The sequence below is a fragment of the Aphelocoma coerulescens genome, unplaced genomic scaffold, assembly GCF_041296385.1.
Source record: "Aphelocoma coerulescens isolate FSJ_1873_10779 unplaced genomic scaffold, UR_Acoe_1.0 HiC_scaffold_56, whole genome shotgun sequence".
Classification (NCBI taxonomy): domain Eukaryota; kingdom Metazoa; phylum Chordata; class Aves; order Passeriformes; family Corvidae; genus Aphelocoma; species Aphelocoma coerulescens.
In genome coordinates this window covers 1,872,281-1,891,478 of record NW_027183905.1, presented here as the reverse complement: position 1 = coordinate 1,891,478, position 19,198 = coordinate 1,872,281, and the positions used below count along the sequence as shown (strand labels likewise).

Here is a 19,198-nt window from a genome sequence, read left to right as displayed (position 1 = left end):
GGAGCTCGGAGCGGGGAAGACGCTGCGGAGGCGGCGGGAGCGGCCGCGCCGCCTGTGTCCCCGGCGGGCCCCGGGAGGAGCCGAGGCCGGGGCCGGGGCCGGGGTCGGGCCAGCCGGAGCCAGGGGCTGGCGATGGTGCCCAGGAGCCAGGCACTGATGCCCGCCCAGCAGCGCCACAGCCAGGACGGCGAGAGCCGGGCGGAGGCGGGACCGCGGCGGGACGCCCGGGGGCGGGGAGGGGGCAGCCCCGCCCGGGGCCGGGGGCGGGCCGGGGGCATGGCCCGGCCGGGCCTGGGGAGAGGGAGGCCGCGGGAGGGGGGGTTGGGGAACCAAAGGGAGAGCGGGAGAGGGTGCGAGACACTGGGAGAGGGAGAGGAGGAGCAGGAGAAGGGACGCAGAGGGTTCGTAGACTCGCTGCTTTTGCGCTGCTGCCGCTGCTGCCGCTGCTGCCGCTGCTGCCGCTGCTGCCGCTGCTGCCGCTGAAGCGCTGGGAGCGTTTGTCCGCGTGTCCGTGTGTCCGGTGCCCGTGTGTCCGTTCCCCCCCGCGCGCCCCACGGCCGAGCCCCGCGCGCCCCGGGGCAGCACGGGCCGCTCCGCTCCGGGACCGAGGCGGAGTCCCGGAGCATCTCTTGCTCCCGCAGCCACACCAAACCCGCTCGGCCATTGGCAGCAGTTTTGCACACGTTTCCCTTTGAAGGGCTCCTCTCTACCCCCATTTCCAAGGAGTCTCCCTGCGGTTTTGGCACCTGCAGCGACAGGGCAGCGATTGGGCTTCAAACTGCAAGAAAGACATGGAGGGGCTGGAGCACGTCCAGAGATGGGAATGGAGCTGGGGAAGGCTCTGGAGGACTTCTGAGGGGCAGCTGAGGGATCTGAGGGCGCTGAGCCTGGAGGAAAGGAGGCTCAGGGGGGACCTGGCTCTCTCCAAGTCCCTGACAGGAGGGGGCAGCCAGGAGGGGTGGGGCTCTGCTCCCAAGGGAAAGCAGGAGAGGAAATGGCCTCGGGGGAACTCTTGGGGTGGATGGTGGGGAAATTCTCATCCTCCTTGTCTCGACAAAGGGGGAGGGGGGCAGGGGTGGGGCACGACCTGGGGAGACGGGGGTGGTGACGCTGGGCTGGGGACACGGGAAAGGGCACGGGAAGCCAAAGCCCCGCTGAGCGCTGGCGCTGGGCTGGCACGGGGTGAGCCGGCAGCAGGGCCCCGCAGCCCTGAGGGACTCGCCCTGACGGCCGGGGAGTATTGATCCTGGTCTCTAAAAAATGAGACTCAATAAAATATCATTAAAAGATGCCTCCTTCTCCTTCTCCTCCTCCCCCATCCTTTCTCCTGCTCCCCCCGGGCCCAGCGCCCACCCTTGGCCCCCCGTTTTCCCAGCGCGGCCGCATCCCGCGGGAGGAGCCGGGACGGAGCCGGGACAGGTCGGGCTGGGGCAGCGCTGGGCTCTGGGCCCGGCCTGGGCGCCCCCCACGCGCCCCCTCCTCAAATTCCCCTGGCGGGGGGCGCTGGGGGCGAGGGGGGGGCGCAGGTGGGGTCCGGGTGGGGAGCGCTGAGCGCTGCGGGTCTGCCTGGCAACTGGTGAGTCACCAGCGCCGCGCGCTCTGATTGGCTGAAGGTTGTTCAACGCCTGCTCTGATTATCTGATACTCGCGGGGGATTTTGGTTGGTCGTTGGGGGCTGTGGGGCGGCTTAGGGGGGGTCTCTGCGCCTTTGGGGTTCGCTGGGTGCCGATTTGGGGTTCAGGTGCCTCCCAAGGCCTCCCCGGGGGGGGGGGTGACACAGGGGTGACACACGGGGGTCCCCATTCCCGATCCATCCTGGGGCCGGTTCTGCCCCCTCCACTCTTGGTCTCCCCGCGGGATCCCCCAAAGTCCCTTCCCACTGTTCCCCAATAAACGGGACCGGGGCGAACTGGGAAGCCTTCCTGGGAACACTGGGAGCAGCCGGGCAGGGGCAGAGTGACAGCGGGGCTGGGGGGGACACACGACCCCCCAAAATCATCGCGGGGATGGGGCGAGGGGTCCCGGCTGGGCCCGAGGCCACGGGGAGGGGCTGCGGCCGCCGGCGGCTCAGGAGCTCTGTGGGCAGAGCAAAGGGGGTGACACCGGGCTGGGGGGCCCCGGGGGGAGCTCAGAGCCCCGGGGGAGGGGGGACACGATCCCCGGGCCCCTCCCATCACCTGCTTGTGCAGGTAGAAGCCGAGCCCCAGCGCCAGGAAGACGAAGCCCAACACGAAGCCCCCGATCCCTGTCGGCATCTTGGGGGGCGGGGGGGCAGCTTTGGGGGGTGCAGGGCAGAAGGATCCGGGAAACGGCGGTGGCTGCCGGGAAGGGACTGGAATGGACTGGGACAGAATGGGATGGACTGGGACAGAATGGGACACCAGGATACACTGGGACCAGGATCAGGACTGGGCAGGGCCAGATTTGGGACACCAGGGATTATACTGGGATATATTGGGACCACACTGAGGGCTACTGGGAACATGCTGAGGCCCAATGGGTGCTGCTGGGATATACTGGGAGTGATTTGCATCATACTGGGAATGACTGGGATTGTACTGGGAGTGACTGGAACCACAGTGATGGTGAAAGGGCGCAATTGGAAAGATGCAGGGGGCAACTGGGATCATCCTGGGAGCAGCTGGCCCATACTGGGGTCATACTGGGATCATACTGGGAGTGACAGGGTCATGTTGCAGTGACTGGCCTAGTGCTGGGAGCATCTGGGAGTGACTGGGATCATACTGGGGGTGAGAGGGATCAAACCAGATTCATACTGGGAAGTTACCTGGAATCATCCTGGGGGTGACTGGACTCATACTGGGATCATGCTTAGAGCACTGGGACCATGCTGGGGCAAAAGGCATCAGAGGGACTGACTGGGAGTGACTGGGTTCATACTGGAAGTGACTGGGGCCCTACCTTACTCTACTGGGAGGGACTGAGAGTGAAAGGAACCATACAGGGCATGACTGGGAACAACTGGGACCATGCTGGGGGCAAGTGGGACCTTGTTGGGAATGACTGGGAACATAAAAGCTTGAGTGGAGTTTTTATCCCGTGGCATTCCCGGGGAGCAGCAGCAGCTCCACGCCCCCAGCCCGGGGGGTGGGAGCAGGGGAACCGCTGGCAGCACCTTCGGGGCACAGCCGAGGGCTGGGGGGCTCCTCCCCCACTTCATTTTCTCTGCCCAGTTCAAACCATCCCCTCCCATTCAAATCCCCTCCATTCACATTTTCTCTCCACCATTAAAGTTTCTTTGCCCCAATTCAACTTTTCTCCCCAGTTAAGCCCTGAGGCCCCTCCCCACCCCCGGCTCCTCCCGGCAGGACCCGGCCGGGACCTTCTGGAAACAGCAGCGGGAAGAGTTCCAAAATTCCTCATTACTTCCATCGATTTCCTTGGTTTCCGGGGCATTTTCCTGCAGCTGCTCTGGGCCATGGCTGAGGGGTCCCCTCGGGCTCCAGCCCCTTTCCAGCCCCTTTTGCCAGCTCTTTTCCTCAGCTGACCCAAAGCTGCGGATTTTGTGGGGCGGGAAGAGTCGCTCTGCTCGGGGGTCCCCGTGGTGCCCCAGGGAGGCCCCGAGGCCGCAGCGCGGTTCCCTCGGGCCCCTTGGAGCGTTTGGAATCTCCAACTCCCAGCAATCACTGTCTGTGGGATTCAATCTCCCCTGCAGGGTTTTCCCCCAGACCGGCTTTCTTTCCAGAGGGTTTTGTGGTTTCGCTTCGAGCCGGGGCCTGAGGGCACCGGAGCGGCCGCGGGTGCCGGGGCAGGAAGGGCTGAGGGACAGCAGCGCCCCACAAACCTCCGGGAGGGGGACAAGGGCTGGAGGGGGCAAAGAGAGAATAAACACGAGATTTTAGAAAAAGAAAAAAATCCAGTAAAATATAGATGGTATGTAAAATATAATAAAAAGAACTCTGAAAAAAGAAAGTAACAGCAGAGCTTCTTCTGGGACTTTGGGTTTCTTGTCCAAGCTCCGAGCTGGGTGTGAGCCAGAAACCAGTGGCTGAGAGAGACATTGCTGCTGCAGGGCTTCCTAAGGCCAGAACTAAAGTGTCGAGTATCAAGGAACAGTTTGAGGTTACAGAAGCGCCAGCGCTCCCGTTGGATTCCCTCGTTTGAAGCTGAAAGCGGAGCTCCGTCTGTGACTCTGCTTTGTAAGGATTGAATGTAAAACTCCAGCGCAATCCCCGTTTCCCCCCCTCCTCTGGCCAGCGGCGCACGGAGAAGGGATGGGAGTTTTGGTGAGTCCGTGCTTCCCCCGGAGGGACAGGAATCCTTGCCGTGTCCAGCGGGGGTCCCTCCGCAGCCGTGCGGTCACTCCCCTGCCCGGCCCTGAGGCGCGGGGCAGTCGCGGGGCAGCCGCGCTCCGGCCCCGTCAGCGGCAGCGCCGCTTCGTGCCGGGCAGGAGCGGCAGAAGGAGCCGGGCGGCGGCGGGGGCTGAATCCCGGCAGGAGGAGGAGGAAGAGGAAGAAGAAGAAGGGGCCGGGTCGGCCTGCGGTGTCCGATGGCCGGGGAGCAGCGGGGAGGCCTCGGGGAGCGGCGGCGGGCGGGGCTCTGTTGGAGCCGCCCCGAGGGGTTTGTGCCGCCCCGGGTCCCTGAAGGAGTCGCTCCGCGGGACGGGCGAGCTGGGAACGAAAGGAAATACAGAGAAGAGAATAAAATACAATCAAAGAGCCGCACCGAGAGGCGTCTCCCCCGCCTGCGTCTGAAGGAGCTGCACCGAGGGACGGGCGGAGGGTGAGTAGAATAAAATCCAGAGAATGGAGTAAAATAGACTAAAAAACTGCACCGGGATGTCCGCGGCGCCCGGTGTCACTGAAGAGCCGCACGGCGGGACGGGCGCTCTCGGGTGTGGCCAGAAGGGCAGCGCCGAGGAGGGTGAGAGGTGAGAATAGAAAAAACAATAGAGAGAATAGAATAAAATGCAACGAAAGAGCCTCACCCGGGGATCTCCGCAGCCCCGAGTCACTGAAGAGCTGCCCCGAGAGAGCGGCGAGAGGTGACGGTGGTGAAAAAGCCGCACTGGAGGGGCTTGGGATGGGAGGTGGGAATGGACTAAACTCTAGAGAACAGAATAAAAAAATGACAAAAACCCCGCACCGGGAGTGGCCGCTGCCCGTGACTGAAAGAGCCGCACCGAGGGACCGTCGGGGCAGCACCGGGGGCTCTCGGCCGCCCCGTGTCACCGAAAGAGCCGCAGCCGGCGAGAGTTCTGGGGTCTCCTGGAGCCGCCCCGAGGGCTCTCGGCCGCCCCGAGTCACTGAAGGAGGCGCAGCGAGGGACGGGCGGGGCGCGGCCCGGATCGAGCCCCTCCAGCTGCGCCTCGAGCGGCGACCCCGCGGGACCGCGCCGGGGCCGGGCGGCGGCGGCAGCCGGAGCCGGGAAAGCGGCTTGGAGCGGCGGAGACGAGCGGGGCGTTCCCGACCAGCTCCGCTCAGCCCTCGGGCACCGGGGGGTTCCGGGGGTTGTTCCCCACCAGCTCCGCTCAGCCCTCGGGCACCGCACTGGGGTCGCCGCGCACTTTTCACCCCCGCCCGCCCCCACGGGCCGGGCCCCGCGGCTCCCGCTGCCGCCGCCTCGGCCCCGCCGAGCCCAGAAACCACGAAAAGTTGCTGCCATGCACTAAAAAAGCTTTTCGTGCGCAAGCAATGGGTGCGGGGGGAGTCCTTATGGACTCCCCTCAGATCCTCCCAGGCACCGCTGGGCACTAGCGCAGCTCCCGGGGCCGTGTCCCTGCCACACTTGGGTATTAAATCCGAGAGATTTGAGGAGCGGGCACAGCCCTAGAAACCAGGGCTTTGCCCTCGGGAGCTTGGAGCGGAACGAGGGGGATAAAGGATCCCCTGCACTCACCAGTGCCTCCTGAAGCAGCTCCAGCCCCCTAAGAATGGGGCTGTATTTGGGAGAGGGAGGGTGGCTGGGATGGGGTCTGGAATGAGACAGACACATGTTGGGATGAGGACGTTTGGGGGATCCGGTTCCTGAGGAGGTTTTGGGGCACCCTCCAATCCTGAGGGATTTGTTACTGGGAGGGGGGACACACCTGGCTCTTGCACTTGGAGTGCGGCTCCAGAGGGAAGGACATGGGGAGCCCATTTTAGGGTAGATCCTGCTGCTTTCCACCAGTTTTGGGGGTTGTAAACTCCTTTGGGAGATTTCCCGGTCATTTTAGGAGGCAGAGGTGAGCCCTTTTTTGGGAGGATCCTGATGCTTTCCACCACTTTTCAGGGTTCTAAATGGCTTGTGCTGGACCCACTTTCATGGGTTCTGATGCTGCCCACCCGTGCTCTGCACTGGTCCGGACTGGTGCTCCCACTGCTGCGTGGGGCAGGGCCATGGGGACCCCTCCACAGCACAGCCTGGCTGCTTTGGGGCTGACGGCACTTGACCGGCGCTGGCCATGGGGCGTGTGCTGGCAGCTGGGGCCGTACTGGTGGTACTCGTGGTGCTGGGAGCTCACGGGTCTGGGGGCCAGCAGGACTCGGGTGAATGTGGGTGCCTCAGGGATGTGGTGAGGACGATGGGAAAATATTGAGAGAGGTGGGAAAAAGGGAGGAAGAGAGCAGAAAACGGGAGCTGGAATGCCCAAACCAGGAGTCCAGCCCAGGGGGCTGTGGCCTGACTCCCCCCCAGCAAGTGGCTCCCACAACCCCTCACCCTGTCCCCAAAATCCCTTGGGATCCCCCACCCATCTCTGTATTCCCCCCTCCAAAATCTCCAGGATCCCACGGTGAGACCAAAGGGGTCCAAGTCCCCAGCTAGTGTGACCACAAGCCCCAAACTTTTTTCTCCACACAACAATCTTCCCACTTTTCCCCTTCCTGGCTTCCCCCACAGCAGCTGGGAGCAGCCAAGAGCCCAGCGCTGCCCCAGCCCGACCGGCCCCAGCTCCATCCCTGCTCCTCCCATGGGATGCGATGGGTTTGGGGGGAGGGGGCCAAGGGTGGGCACTGGCCCTGGGGGGAGGAGGAGCAGGGGTGGAGGAGGAGGGATGAAGGAGAAGGGGGAGAACGGACAGGAGGAAGAGCAGAAGGAGGAAGTGCAGGAGGAGTGGGAGGAAGAGGAGGGAGAGAGGAGGAGCAGGAGCAGGAACAGGAGGAGGAAGAGGAGGCAGCACGTGCGTCCATCGCTCCCCGTATCTGCAGCCCCCCTGCCCCAGGATCATCGCCCCCCCTGCATTCCGCAGGGGACTGGGGAGGGGAAGCTTGCCCCAAATATCTTGGGTGGTCCCTGGGAGGGTTTTTTGGGGGGGTTCCCGCTGGCGGCTCACAGCAGAGCCCCGGCCGTGGGTGGGGGGATGCGGGGTCTCCCCCCACGTGTGGGTTGGTCTCCCTGGGTCAGGCTCTGGTACCATGTGGCGATCACCCGGTGACAGTGCAGAGTGAGTGGGACACCGGTTTCAGGGACACCGGTTTCGGGGACTGCCTGGGAGATCCAGGTTTGGGGGAAGCCCGAGAGTGACGGAGTGGGAAGAGCGGAGAGGGGCGATCCCGCAGCTGGGGGACCCTGGGCAGCCTGAAGGGAGGGGGAGGATGGAGAGCAGGGGAACCAGGGACCCCTTGGACACCGAAGTGGGGAGCCTGGAAAGGGGGGACCCCTGGGATTCCCCGGACCCCTCATAGCCCAGAGAAGGCAGGAACACTGGATAGGGGGGAACCTCAAATTACATAGGACCCCAGAAGCCAAGAGAGGGAAAATGACCCGCAGCCCAAAGTGGCGAAAACAGAGAGGGAACTCCGGGGAGGGTAGTTTTTGCTGAATCTCGGAGTTTTTGGTTTGAATCTGCATTATTTGGGCTGAACCTCGATTTTTGGAGGGGAGGAGTGAACCTTGGTGTTTCTGAGGTTTGTTGAGCTAAATGTTGGTGGTTTGGTTATTGTGGGGGGTAGAACCTTCCTATTTTGGAAGGGCTTTTTCCTGGATATTGAGATTTTTGGAGCTTTGGGGCCATGTCTTCGTGTTTGGGGTTTTTTTGGCTGGATTTTATTATCTTGGAGTTTTTCATCGACACAAGATGCCCAGAGACTTCTGGAGATGGACAAGGGCAGAAGGAACCCCCAAGCCACTGCACTCACCCCTTGTTTCTCCCCCCAAACCAGGATTTGTCATTCCCAAGGTGTGGCTGGATGGAGGAGGAGGAAAAGCCCCAGAGATGCTGCACGAGGAGGGGCTGCAAACACAGCCCCCAGAGATCCAAGGAGGAAAGAGGCCCCCTGTGTTGGGAAGGCAGACGGAGATCCAGGGGGAGCTTGGAGCTGGGGGAGAAGCCTCAGCGTGGGGAGAAGCCCCACAAGTGCTTGGAATGTGGGAAGGGCTTCAGATGGAACTTCAGGCTGAGGGAACACCAGAGGATCCACACTGGAGAAAAGCCCTATGGTTGTGGGGAATGTGGGAAGAGCTTTGGGCAGAGCTCCCACCTGATCCAGCACCAGGTGATCCACACCAGGGAGAGGCCCTATGACTGCTTAGAATGTGGGAAGAGCTTCAGCTGGAGCTCTGCCCTGAGAGAGCACCAGCGTCCCCACACCGGGGAGAGGCCCTACGAGTGTGGGGAGTGTGGGAAGAGATTTCAGACCACCTTCAATCTCCTTGTACATCAGTGGATTCACACAGAAGAGAGGCCCTTCCGCTGCCCTGACTGCAGGAAGGGCTTCAAGCAAAATTGCACCCTCATCATCCACCAGTGCATCCACACTGGGGAGAGGCCCTACGAGTGTCCTGAGTCCGGGAAGAGCTTCTCCAGGAGCTCTGCCTTGACCCAACACCAAGGGAGGCACCGCTAAGGGAAGCCCTGCGAGTGCCCCGAGTGCGGGAAGAGCTTCGTGCGCTGCTCCAGCTCCATCCCCCGTGGGAGGATCGGCGTTGGATGATCCCCAGTGACCCCCGTGGGGCAGAGCCCTGGTGACCCCCGTTCCGGGTGATCCGCGCTGGGTGGGGGAAAGGTGTTGGAGAGATTTCTTTGCCTTCTCCTTGTGCTGCTGGGATTTGGTTGGGAATAAATTCCCTCCCTGTGCCCAGGCTGGCTCTGTTGTGCCCGTGCTGGTGCTTGCTGAGGGATCTCTCCCAGTCTTATCCCATCCCAGGAACCCTTGGTTAAATTTTCTCTCCTCTGTGCAGCTGCAGGGGGCAGCGACAGAGTGGCTTTGGTGGGTGCCTGGCATTGTTCCAGCGTCCCCCCAGGCCATGGATATCCCTGGGATCCCAGTGTGCTGGTGCATTCCCCTCTCCTCCTTTCCAGGCTGCAGTGTGATCTGAGAAATGCTTGTTAGGCCTTGGCCTTGAAAACAGCACCTGGGCTCAGCTCTTTCTGAGCTTGTCAGAAATACTGTCTGCTCCCAGGAATTGCTGAGGAGCTCCTGCTTTCCTTATGACCAGCCCTGGAAAAGGTTCCTCTTGCCCGAATGGCATAGCATTCCTGTTCTCCCACTTTCAGAGAAAGTGCCGACCCAAACTGTGGCCGGGATGAAACATCATAATGGCTGAAGCCCACTCTCTTGGGACCCTCTCAACAGCGGCCCAAAAGGAGACCCTTTGAGCTCTCCTGGGCCACCGTGGGCTGGGACCAGCAATCTCCCTCTGAGGGGGCCTCTCAGAGCCAGCAAACCCTCAGGTTTGCTATACCTGGAGATCGCCGAACCACGATGTGTCCTGGGCCGATACCCTCACTCCTCGAGGCCTGATCCTGTGCCCAGCAGGACAGGAAAAAGCTTCCTTCCATAATGAGGATTTCACTGACTCTGAGGGGAATTTTTCACAGGAACCTTGCTTGCACTGACTGTTTCTGTCTGTGTGCGTGCCCCTGCGCATATGCTATAGCAAACCTGGGAGAAATACTGCTTTCTTAGGTGTTTAAGTGAGTCAAGGTTCTAAAAAGTTAAAATTTTAGCTAAGAGTTAGAAGAAATTTGTATTGATTAAGACACAAAGTAGAAAAACAAAAGATAACTTAATGCTTAGTAGATGCCTAAGCTAGAGCTAAGTGATGCATTATTTGCCATTATATTTTTAAGTTTTGTTTATAGAAGGAAACAAAGTGAATGAACTGTCATCAAAAGAAATTGAAACTAATAGAACCAAGAACAGCACCTGGGTTTCGTAATAATGAATCAAAAATAGGAGATCTTGGGCTGCGCCAAGAGGTCATGAAGGCCTGCCCACAGCAAGGAGGTAAAAAGGCCACTGTGAGGAAGACATTCCTGACTTCCTCTTTCAGGACCACTGACTCAATTCAAGAGAGAAACTGCGCATGCGTGAAAGACCAATGATCTCATTTTAATACAAAGCAGAGGATGGGAGGTGCTGGGGTCATACATATGCAGAAGATGTAAAACTTTGAGTAATAAATAGAGAACGAGAAACCTTGTACTTGGCTGGCATGTCTTTAGCAGGCTACTCCCATGCCCCCCCACTTGTGCCTGAATAAACACACCACTTTCTAACTTTAATTAGTTAGAGGGTCTTTGTCCATGGATATCGAGATTTAATGAATCACCAGGAACCCTCAGCTCCCTTGAAGCCAGCATCCCCCATATCCCCTGGAAGATCCCCCCACGTCCCCATCCATGTCTTAGTTCAACATCTTTATTTTTACCCCGGGTTTGGGTGTTTCGAAAGGACAAAGAGAAATGAAAAGAAAATCAAGGCCACTGGGAGCCAGGAAGAGGCGGAGCCCCCCAGCCTGGTGTCTTTCCAATACGGATCACCAGCACCACGGATCTCTGGGGCTCTGCCCAACGGGGGTCACTGGGGATCATCCAACGCCGATCCTCCCATGGGGGATGGAGCTGGAGCAGAGCACGAAGCTCTTCCCGCACTCGGGGCACTCGCAGGGCTTCCCTTAGCGGTGCCTCCGTTGGTGTTGGGTCAAGGCAGAGCTCTGGGAGAAGCTCTTCCCACACTGGGGACACTCGTAGGGCCTCTCCCCGGTGTGGATGCGCTGGTGGATGATGAGGGTGTAGTTGCGCTGGAAGCCCCTCCCACAGTCGGGGCAGCGGAAGGGCCTCTCATCCGTGTGACTCTGCTCATGTTTGAGGAGACTGCAGCTCCTTGGAAACCTCTTCCCACACTCCCCACACTCGTAGGGCCTCTCCCCTGTGTGCGTCCGCTGGTGTGCCCACAGGCTGGATCTCCGGCCAAAGCTCTTCCCACACTCCCCACACTCGTAGGGCCTCTCCCCAGTGTGGCTTCTCTGGTGGACAATCAGGTTGGAGCTCTGGCTGAAGCTCTGCCCACACTCTCCACACTCATAGGGCCGTTCCCCAGTGTGGATTTTCCAGTGGCTGATCAGACTGGAGCTGTCTCTGAAGCTCTTCCCACACTCCCCACACTCGTAGGGCCCCTCCCCTGTGTGGATTCTCTGGTGGAAAATCAGTCTGGAGTTCCACCTGAAGCCCTTCCCACATTTTGAGTGTCGGAATCGATGGCGATGATGGTGATGAGGGTGTGGGTTCGGTCGGGCCCGGCTGGAGACGGGCGGATGGAGGCGAGAGATCTCTATAAGCAGGTCTTTGGAGCATGCAGTTTATTGCAGAGGGCGTGGGTACAGGGGCACTGCTTAGAGCTGCCAGCTGCAGCTCCAAGCAGGCCCAAGGTGTAAGAGAGGGAGAGAGAGTGAGCGAGAGAGCTAGAGCATTACTAAGAGAGCTACTAAGAGAGTTACTAAGAGCGTTACTAAGAGGAGAAGAGCATTACTAAGAGCGTTACTAAGAGGAGAAGAGTTAAGAGAGGAGTTAAGAGAGGAGTTAAGAGAGGAGTTAAGAGAGGAGTTAAGAGAGCGAGGAGCTTGTTACAATACAATAAATCATCTTCTGTAGTGAATATTCTAATTCTCACTAGCCAATCTAATACAAGGTACAAATCCTATAGCATTTACATACAGCCTATAAGAGTTCTTACATTACCATAGAGTGTTACATTTTAACTTCTAAAAACTACTCCTTGGACCCCTTCTGCTGAGCTAGTAGGGTCTGCTCTGACCCTTGGACCTGTCTGCAAGCAGAGGGTATTGTTCAATCAAGAGGGGATTACCTTCAGCCGGCTATACCATTGTTTTCTAGTTGTTCAGTAACTAAGACTCTATATCTCAAAGATGGCCTTCATTTCGATGTCGCTCACAGTTTTCATATTCCCAAAATCTTTTGTTAGGCAATCATATTTATAAGGCTTTCCTGTTTCATCTTCCCCAACATCTCCCCCGTTCTGATGAACAACTAAGATATTAGATACAGTCCTACTTGTTATTTTTTGCACACACTGAAGTATACAAGGTACTGCTACTAAAACTATAATTATTACTACTAGAATAATCAAACCTATTTTACAGAGTTCCCTTAGCCAAGGTGCAAAGCTCCAACCATTGAACAAACTGTCTAACCAAGACGGTCATCTGTTGTAATTTGGTTAGCTAGGTCAGATTTATCAATTTTAGAATTATCAATATAAGTTTGGTGTCTATGGCTGGGAGTTGGAGATACATGATGATCGTCATATGGCCAATATTTATCAAGAGTAATATTATCAAAACCTTCTGGAAGAGGTACTCCAACTAAACAGGTTGAAAAAGGTTTGTCAGGGCTTGTGTCAGATAGACAGATGGTATCGGAGCCTGCGGATTTGGCTAAAGCAACCCAGACATTTGTCTTTGGTTGATTCACAGGTAAAGCTTCACTACAAAAACTAAAACAAAAGAATAAAAGCAACATGCACGCGCGCAAATGAGAAAACTCCATTCTTTTCTTGAGCTGTTTTTGGCAGATCACTTTCTTCTGGTGATTCTGCGCAGTTCAGGTCTGGGTGCTTGCTTCCTGGCTTCCACTTGCAGAGTCACTGGCTGGTGTGGTGGCATCAGCAGGCTTTGATGCGAGGTATGGCTTCACGTTTTTTGCTGGAACCCACTTGATTCCTTCACCTGTGGAAACACATGCAAACCCCTTCCCCCACATTATAAGATTGTATGGTCCTTCTATTTTTCCTGAATCTGGATTTTTAATCAAAACTGGGGGACGTTCTTTCAGTTTTGCTTTTTTGTTGTTCAAAAAATGTCTATAAATGGGAGGATCAGGCTCTTCTGCAGAGCTATTCAAAAAATTGTAGACATACAAAGCCTTGTTCAACCTCCTTTGAGGTGTATCCTGGACTTCTCCCCCTCTCTGTTGATCAAAAATGCGTTTTAGAGTTTGATGTGTTCTTTTTAGGGTACTTTTTAGCAGTTGTTTAAGATACGGTGAGCAAATACCACTATCTCTTACCGCCCTTCTTAGTTCTTTAATTTCGTGAGTGGGGATGGGAACCCACGTTTTGGGACTGTCAGGCTGTTGGCTAGCTATCACAGGCTTAGCTAATAGACTTTCATCTTTACAGCTTTGGAGTCTTATTTCATGCCAATCTGTTAATTGAGAATAATCTGAGCACTTTGGAGGATTTTTTGATTCAGAAAGTAGCGCTAACAAACTCTCAGAACTCGTTTTCTCCTTATGGGTTGCAAGATCCCAGCCGCTCGCTGGCGGGACTCTGGGGCTCATTGCAAACAAATCTGGCTGCTTTTCAGGGTTTCCTGGTGTTAGATTTAAAGCATCAGCTCGGGCAGAGCGGCTCTCCGTCTTCCCTGCCACCGGAGCTGGACCACTGCCCTCCGTTCCCCCCCTGTTTGCGGCTTGTGAGGCGAGGCTGAGCTGCGCGGAGGGATGTTGCTGGGCGGCGGTAGCCGAGGGATACAGCTGTGCGGTGCCGGAGGGCCCCGGCGGGGGCGGCGATGGCACTGCCGATCTCCGCGGTGGCGGGCGAGGAGGCGGGGGGGCCGCGAGCAACCGGCTCCGCGGCAGCGGGCGAGGGGGTGCGGGTGGCTCTATTGAAGGCGAGGTGAAAGCCGTGGGGGGCGGTGGCGGAGCTAGTTCCGTGAGCAGTGCTGTGGTTGGAGAAGTGTGAGCATACGTGGGTTGCGTCATCAGGTCAACGTGGCGGACTGTGATGGCCGCTGTCTGTGTGTCGGGGAGAGCGGGAGGTGGCAGGGCTGTCCCGTCGGCAGGAGATGATCCCGGGGCTGCGGGAGGCGGGAGGGCCGGCGTGGAGGCGGCAGGAGTATGTTGCGGTGGGGCCATGGCGAACGGTGGGCCAGTCGGCGGCTGGACCGCGGCGTGCTGCCGCTGGGAGTTTGCAGGCTGGGCTGGTGTGGCTGCCGGCGCGGCGGTGCCGGGAGACGGGGCTGGAGCAGCGGCAGGCACGGGAGAGGCAGCAGCCATCTGTGTAGGCGCTGCAGCGCCGGCACCAGGTGGCTGGCGGGGCTGGGGCGCTTCGTGTCCCACGGACGCGGACGGGACGTTGGCCACCACCGGCGTCGTGTCGGTGGCGGCGAGGGGGACCTGGGGGGCTGGAAGAAGGGTCGCCGCCTGGCTTTGCGGGGGGCCGGCTATGATGGCGGCTACAGCCATAACAGGCGCGGCTGGGGGATCGGTAGGACCCGTAGGTGGCAGGGGAGCAGCCGCTGGCCCCGCGGGGCTATCGGCGGGGGGCGGGGCCGCGAAGGCGCTGGCGGACGGGGTGGGAGGGGCGAGGGGCGGGGCCGCGAAGACGCTGGAGCCGAGGGCGGGGACCGCGGGAGCCGGGGCAGCAGGGAGGAATGGGATGGGGGGGGCGGGGATGGGGGGAGCGGTGGGGGGGGTTGTAGGGTCCGGTGGGGCAGGGGTGATGGGTGCCGGGACAGCGGGGGCGGGGGGCGGGGCGGCACGAGTCAGTCGGACCGCGGGTACCGGAGCCGCGAGAGGCGGGACAGCAGGGACTAACGGGACCGTGGGGGTGGAGATGACAGGGGCGGTGGGGGGGGCGGTGGAGTCCGGTGGGGCAGGGGTGATCGGTGCAGGGACCGCGGGGGGGTGGGGCGGGGCGGCACGAGACAGCTGGACCGCGGGTACCGGAGCCGTGAGGTCCGGCGGCGGGGCGGGGGCCGTGCCCGGTTGCAGGCTCGCGGCGGTGAGGGGCGGGCTCGCAGCAGGAGCGGGACCCGGCGGGGTGGCTGCTGCGGGCGGCACCTTTGCGGCAAACAGCTCCACAAGCGCTCTGCAAGCCGGGACCAGCTCCGCGGCAGCCATATCCCGGCGGGAGATATTATTAAAGAGTTTAACCCCAACTGTGTCCCAGAAGTCTCTTGTAAAGACGGCGGAACGGTCAGCATTTGGGAAATTAATCAGAGTCCATTCTAAGAGGTTTTTTAGCTCCTGTTTAGGTAATTGACTTGGACCGGAGCTTAGTAAATACTTAAGTTGCTTATAGAGATGTCTGTCATGGGCAGAGTGAGTTTGTCCCATTATTGACCAGTATGATACTCACCTAGATGTCGCAGGGGGCAGGGTCCTTAATCAGAAGTCCGTCGTGGGGGGCTGGCCAGGCTCTCCACACGGCGCTCAGGACGCTGCTGTCGGGTCCCTCCTCAGAGCTCCGGTTTCAGGCGTCGCTTGGCAACGGCTTTCCGTGCTCGGGACCTCGCAGGTGTCTCCACTCAGAGCTCCAGCGCGGGCGGTGCTGAGCAATACCCGCCTGTGCTCGGGCGCGCGGCTGGGTCCCTCCTAAGAGCTCCGGTCTGCACTGCTTAGCAGCGTGTCCGTGCTCGAGGGGTACCACGGCAAACTTCCTCAAAGAGCTCCAGGTAACCGCTGCGCAGCAGTGGCCGTCTGTGCTCGAGGACTGCCAGGCAATTTCCTCCCTCCGAGAGCTCCAGGTGATCGCTACGTAGTAACGGCTCCCCGTGCTCGAGGGCTGCCTCGGCAGAGTTATAGAGCTCCGGCTTTTACGCTGCGCAGCAACGGTATGCCGTGCTCACGACACGTTCCAGGTGGCTATAACTGGTCTTTTAGTTACCGTCCATGGCGAAGTCTCTCACAGGTGGAAGAAGCTGAATCGGGCCTTCACTCATGTTTGGGCGCCAGTTTGTCGAAACTGATCGTGAGATGATGGGTGTTGAGGGTGTGGGTTCGGTCGGGCCCGGCTGGAGACGGGCGGATGGAGGCGAGAGATCTCTATAAGCAGGTCTTTGGAGCATGCAGTTTATTGCAAAGGGCGTGGGTACAGGGGCACTGCTTAGAGCTGCCAGCTGCAGCTCCAAGCAGGCCCAAGGTGTAAGAGAGGGAGAGAGAGTGAGCGAGAGAGCTAGAGCATTACTAAGAGAGCTACTAAGAGAGTTACTAAGAGCGTTACTAAGAGGAGAAGAGCATTACTAAGAGCGTTACTAAGAGGAGAAGAGTTAAGAGAGGAGTTAAGAGAGGAGTTAAGAGAGGAGTTAAGAGAGCGAGGAGCTTGTTACAATACAATAAATCATCTTCTGTAGTGAATATTCTAATTCTCACTAGCCAATCTAATACAAGGTACAAATCCTATAGCATTTACATACAGCCTATAAGAGTTCTTACATTACCATAGAGTGTTACATTTTAACTTCTAAAAACTACTCCTTGGACCCCTTCTGCTGAGCTAGTAGGGTCTGCTCTGACCCTTGGACCTGTCTGCAAGCAGAGGGTATTGTTCAATCAAGAGGGGATTACCTTCAGCCGGCTATACCATTGTTTTCTAGTTGTTCAGTAACTAAGACTCTATATCTCAAAGATGGCCTTCATTTCGATGTCGCTCACAGTTTTCATATTCCCAAAATCTTTTGTTAGGCAATCATATTTATAAGGCTTTCCTGTTTCATCTTCCCCAACATCTCCCCCGTTCTGATGAACAACTAAGATATTAGATACAGTCCTACTTGTTATTTTTTGCACACACTGAAGTATACAAGGTACTGCTACTAAAACTATAATTATTACTACTAGAATAATCAAACCTATTTTACAGAGTTCCCTTAGCCAAGGTGCAAAGCTCCAACCATTGAACAAACTGTCTAACCAAGACGGTCATCTGTTGTAATTTGGTTAGCTAGGTCAGATTTATCAATTTTAGAATTATCAATATAAGTTTGGTGTCTATGGCTGGGAGTTGGAGATACATGATGATCGTCATATGGCCAATATTTATCAAGAGTAATATTATCAAAACCTTCTGGAAGAGGTATTCCAACTAAACAGGTTGAAAAAGGTTTGTCAGGGCTTGTATCAGATAGACAGATGGTATCGGAGCCTGCGGATTTGGCTAAAGCAACCCAGACATTTGTCTTTGGTTGATTCACAGGTAAAGCTTCACTACAAAAACTAAAACAAAAGAATAAAAGCAACATGCACGCGCGCAAATGAGAAAACTCCATTCTTTTCTTGAGCTGTTTTTGGCAGATCACTTTCTTCTGGTGATTCTGCGCAGTTCAGGTCTGGGTGCTTGCTTCCTGGCTTCCACTTGCAGAGTCACTGGCTGGTGTGGTGGCATCAGCAGGCTTTGATGCGAGGTATGGCTTCACGTTTTTTGCTGGAACCCACTTGATTCCTTCACCTGTGGAAACACATGCAAACCCCTTCCCCCACATTATAAGATTGTATGGTCCTTCTATTTTTCCTGAATCTGGATTTTTAATCAAAACTGGGGGACGTTCTTTCAGTTTTGCTTTTTTGTTGTTCAAAAAATGTCTATAAATGGGAGGATCAGGCTCTTCTGCAGAGCTATTCAAAAAATTGTAGACATACAAAGCCTTGTTCAACCTCCTTTGAGGTGTATCCTGGACTTCTCCCCCTCTCTGTTGATCAAAAATGCGTTTTAGAGTTTGATGTGTTCTTTTTAGGGTACTTTTTAGCAGTTGTTTAAGATACGGTGAGCAAATACCACTATCTCTTACCGCCCTTCTTAGTTCTTTAATTTCGTGAGTGGGGATGGGAACCCACGTTTTGGGACTGTCAGGCTGTTGGCTAGCTATCACAGGCTTAGCTAATAGACTTTCATCTTTACAGCTTTGGAGTCTTATTTCATGCCAATCTGTTAATTGAGAATAATCTGAGCACTTTGGAGGATTTTTTGATTCAGAAAGTAGCGCTAACAAACTCTCAGAACTCGTTTTCTCCTTATGGGTTGCAAGATCCCAGCCGCTCGCTGGCGGGACTCTGGGGCTCATTGCAAACAAATCTGGCTGCTTTTCAGGGTTTCCTGGTGTTAGATTTAAAGCATCAGCTCGGGCAGAGCGGCTCTCCGTCTTCCCTGCCACCGGAGCTGGACCATTGCCCTCCGTTCCCCCCCTGTTTGCGGCTTGTGAGGCGAGGCTGAGCTGCGCGGAGGGATGTTGCTGGGCGGCGGTAGCCGAGGGATACAGCTGTGCGGTGCCGGAGGGCCCCGGCGGGGGCGGCGATGGCACGGCCGATCTCCGCGGTGGCGGGCGAGAAGGCGGGGGGGCCGCGAGCAACCGGCTCCGCGGCAGCGGGCGAGGGGGTGCGGGTGGCTCTATTGAAGGCGAGGTGAAAGCCGTGGGGGGCGGTGGCGGAGCTAGTTCCGTGAGCAGTGCTGTGGTTGGAGAAGTGTGAGCATACGTGGGTTGCGTCATCAGGTCAACGTGGCGGACTGTGATGGCCGCTGTCTGTGTGTCGGGGAGAGCGGGAGGTGGCAGGGCTGTCCCGTCGGCAGGAGATGATCCCGGGGCTGCGGGAGGCGGGAGGGCCGGCGTGGAGGCGGCAGGAGTATGTTGCGGTGGGGCCATGGCGAACGGTGGGCCAGTCGGCGGCTGGACCGCGGCGTGCTGCCGCTGGGAGTTTGCAGGCTGGGCTGGTGTGGCTGCCGGCGCGGCGGTGCCGGGAGACGGGGCTGGAGCAGCGGCAGGCACGGGAGAGGCAGCAGCCATCTGTGTAGGCGCTGCAGCGCCGGCACCAGGTGGCTGGCGGGGCTGGGGCGCTTCGTGTCCCACGGACGCGGACGGGACGTTGGCCACCACCGGCGTCGTGTCGGTGGCGGCGAGGGGGACCTGGGGGGCTGGAAGAAGGGTCGCCGCCTGGCTTTGCGGGGGGCCGGCTATGATGGCGGCTACAGCCATAACAGGCGCGGCTGGGGGATCGGTAGGACCCGTAGGTGGCAGGGGAGCAGCCGCTGGCCCCGCGGGGCTATCGGCGGGGGGCGGGGCCGCGAAGGCGCTGGCGGACGGGGTGGGAGGGGCGAGGGGCGGGGCCGCGAAGACGCTGGAGCCGAGGGCGGGGACCGCGGGAGCCGGGGCAGCAGGGAGGAATGGGATGGGGGGGGCGGGGATGGGGGGAGCGGTGGGGGGGGTTGTAGGGTCCGGTGGGGCAGGGGTGATGGGTGCC

The 19,198-nt window shown here is 58.2% G+C and overlaps 1 protein-coding gene across 1 annotated transcript in view; it reads right to left on the bottom strand.

The window, feature by feature from the left end:
- Window positions 1-19,198, bottom strand: part of LOC138101927 (uncharacterized) — a 958,962-nt gene that overhangs the window by 936,483 nt on the left and 3,281 nt on the right. The window contains 1 exon segment of the mRNA XM_068999675.1: window positions 11,060-11,467. Coding sequence (XP_068855776.1) covers window positions 11,060-11,467 — 408 coding nt within the window.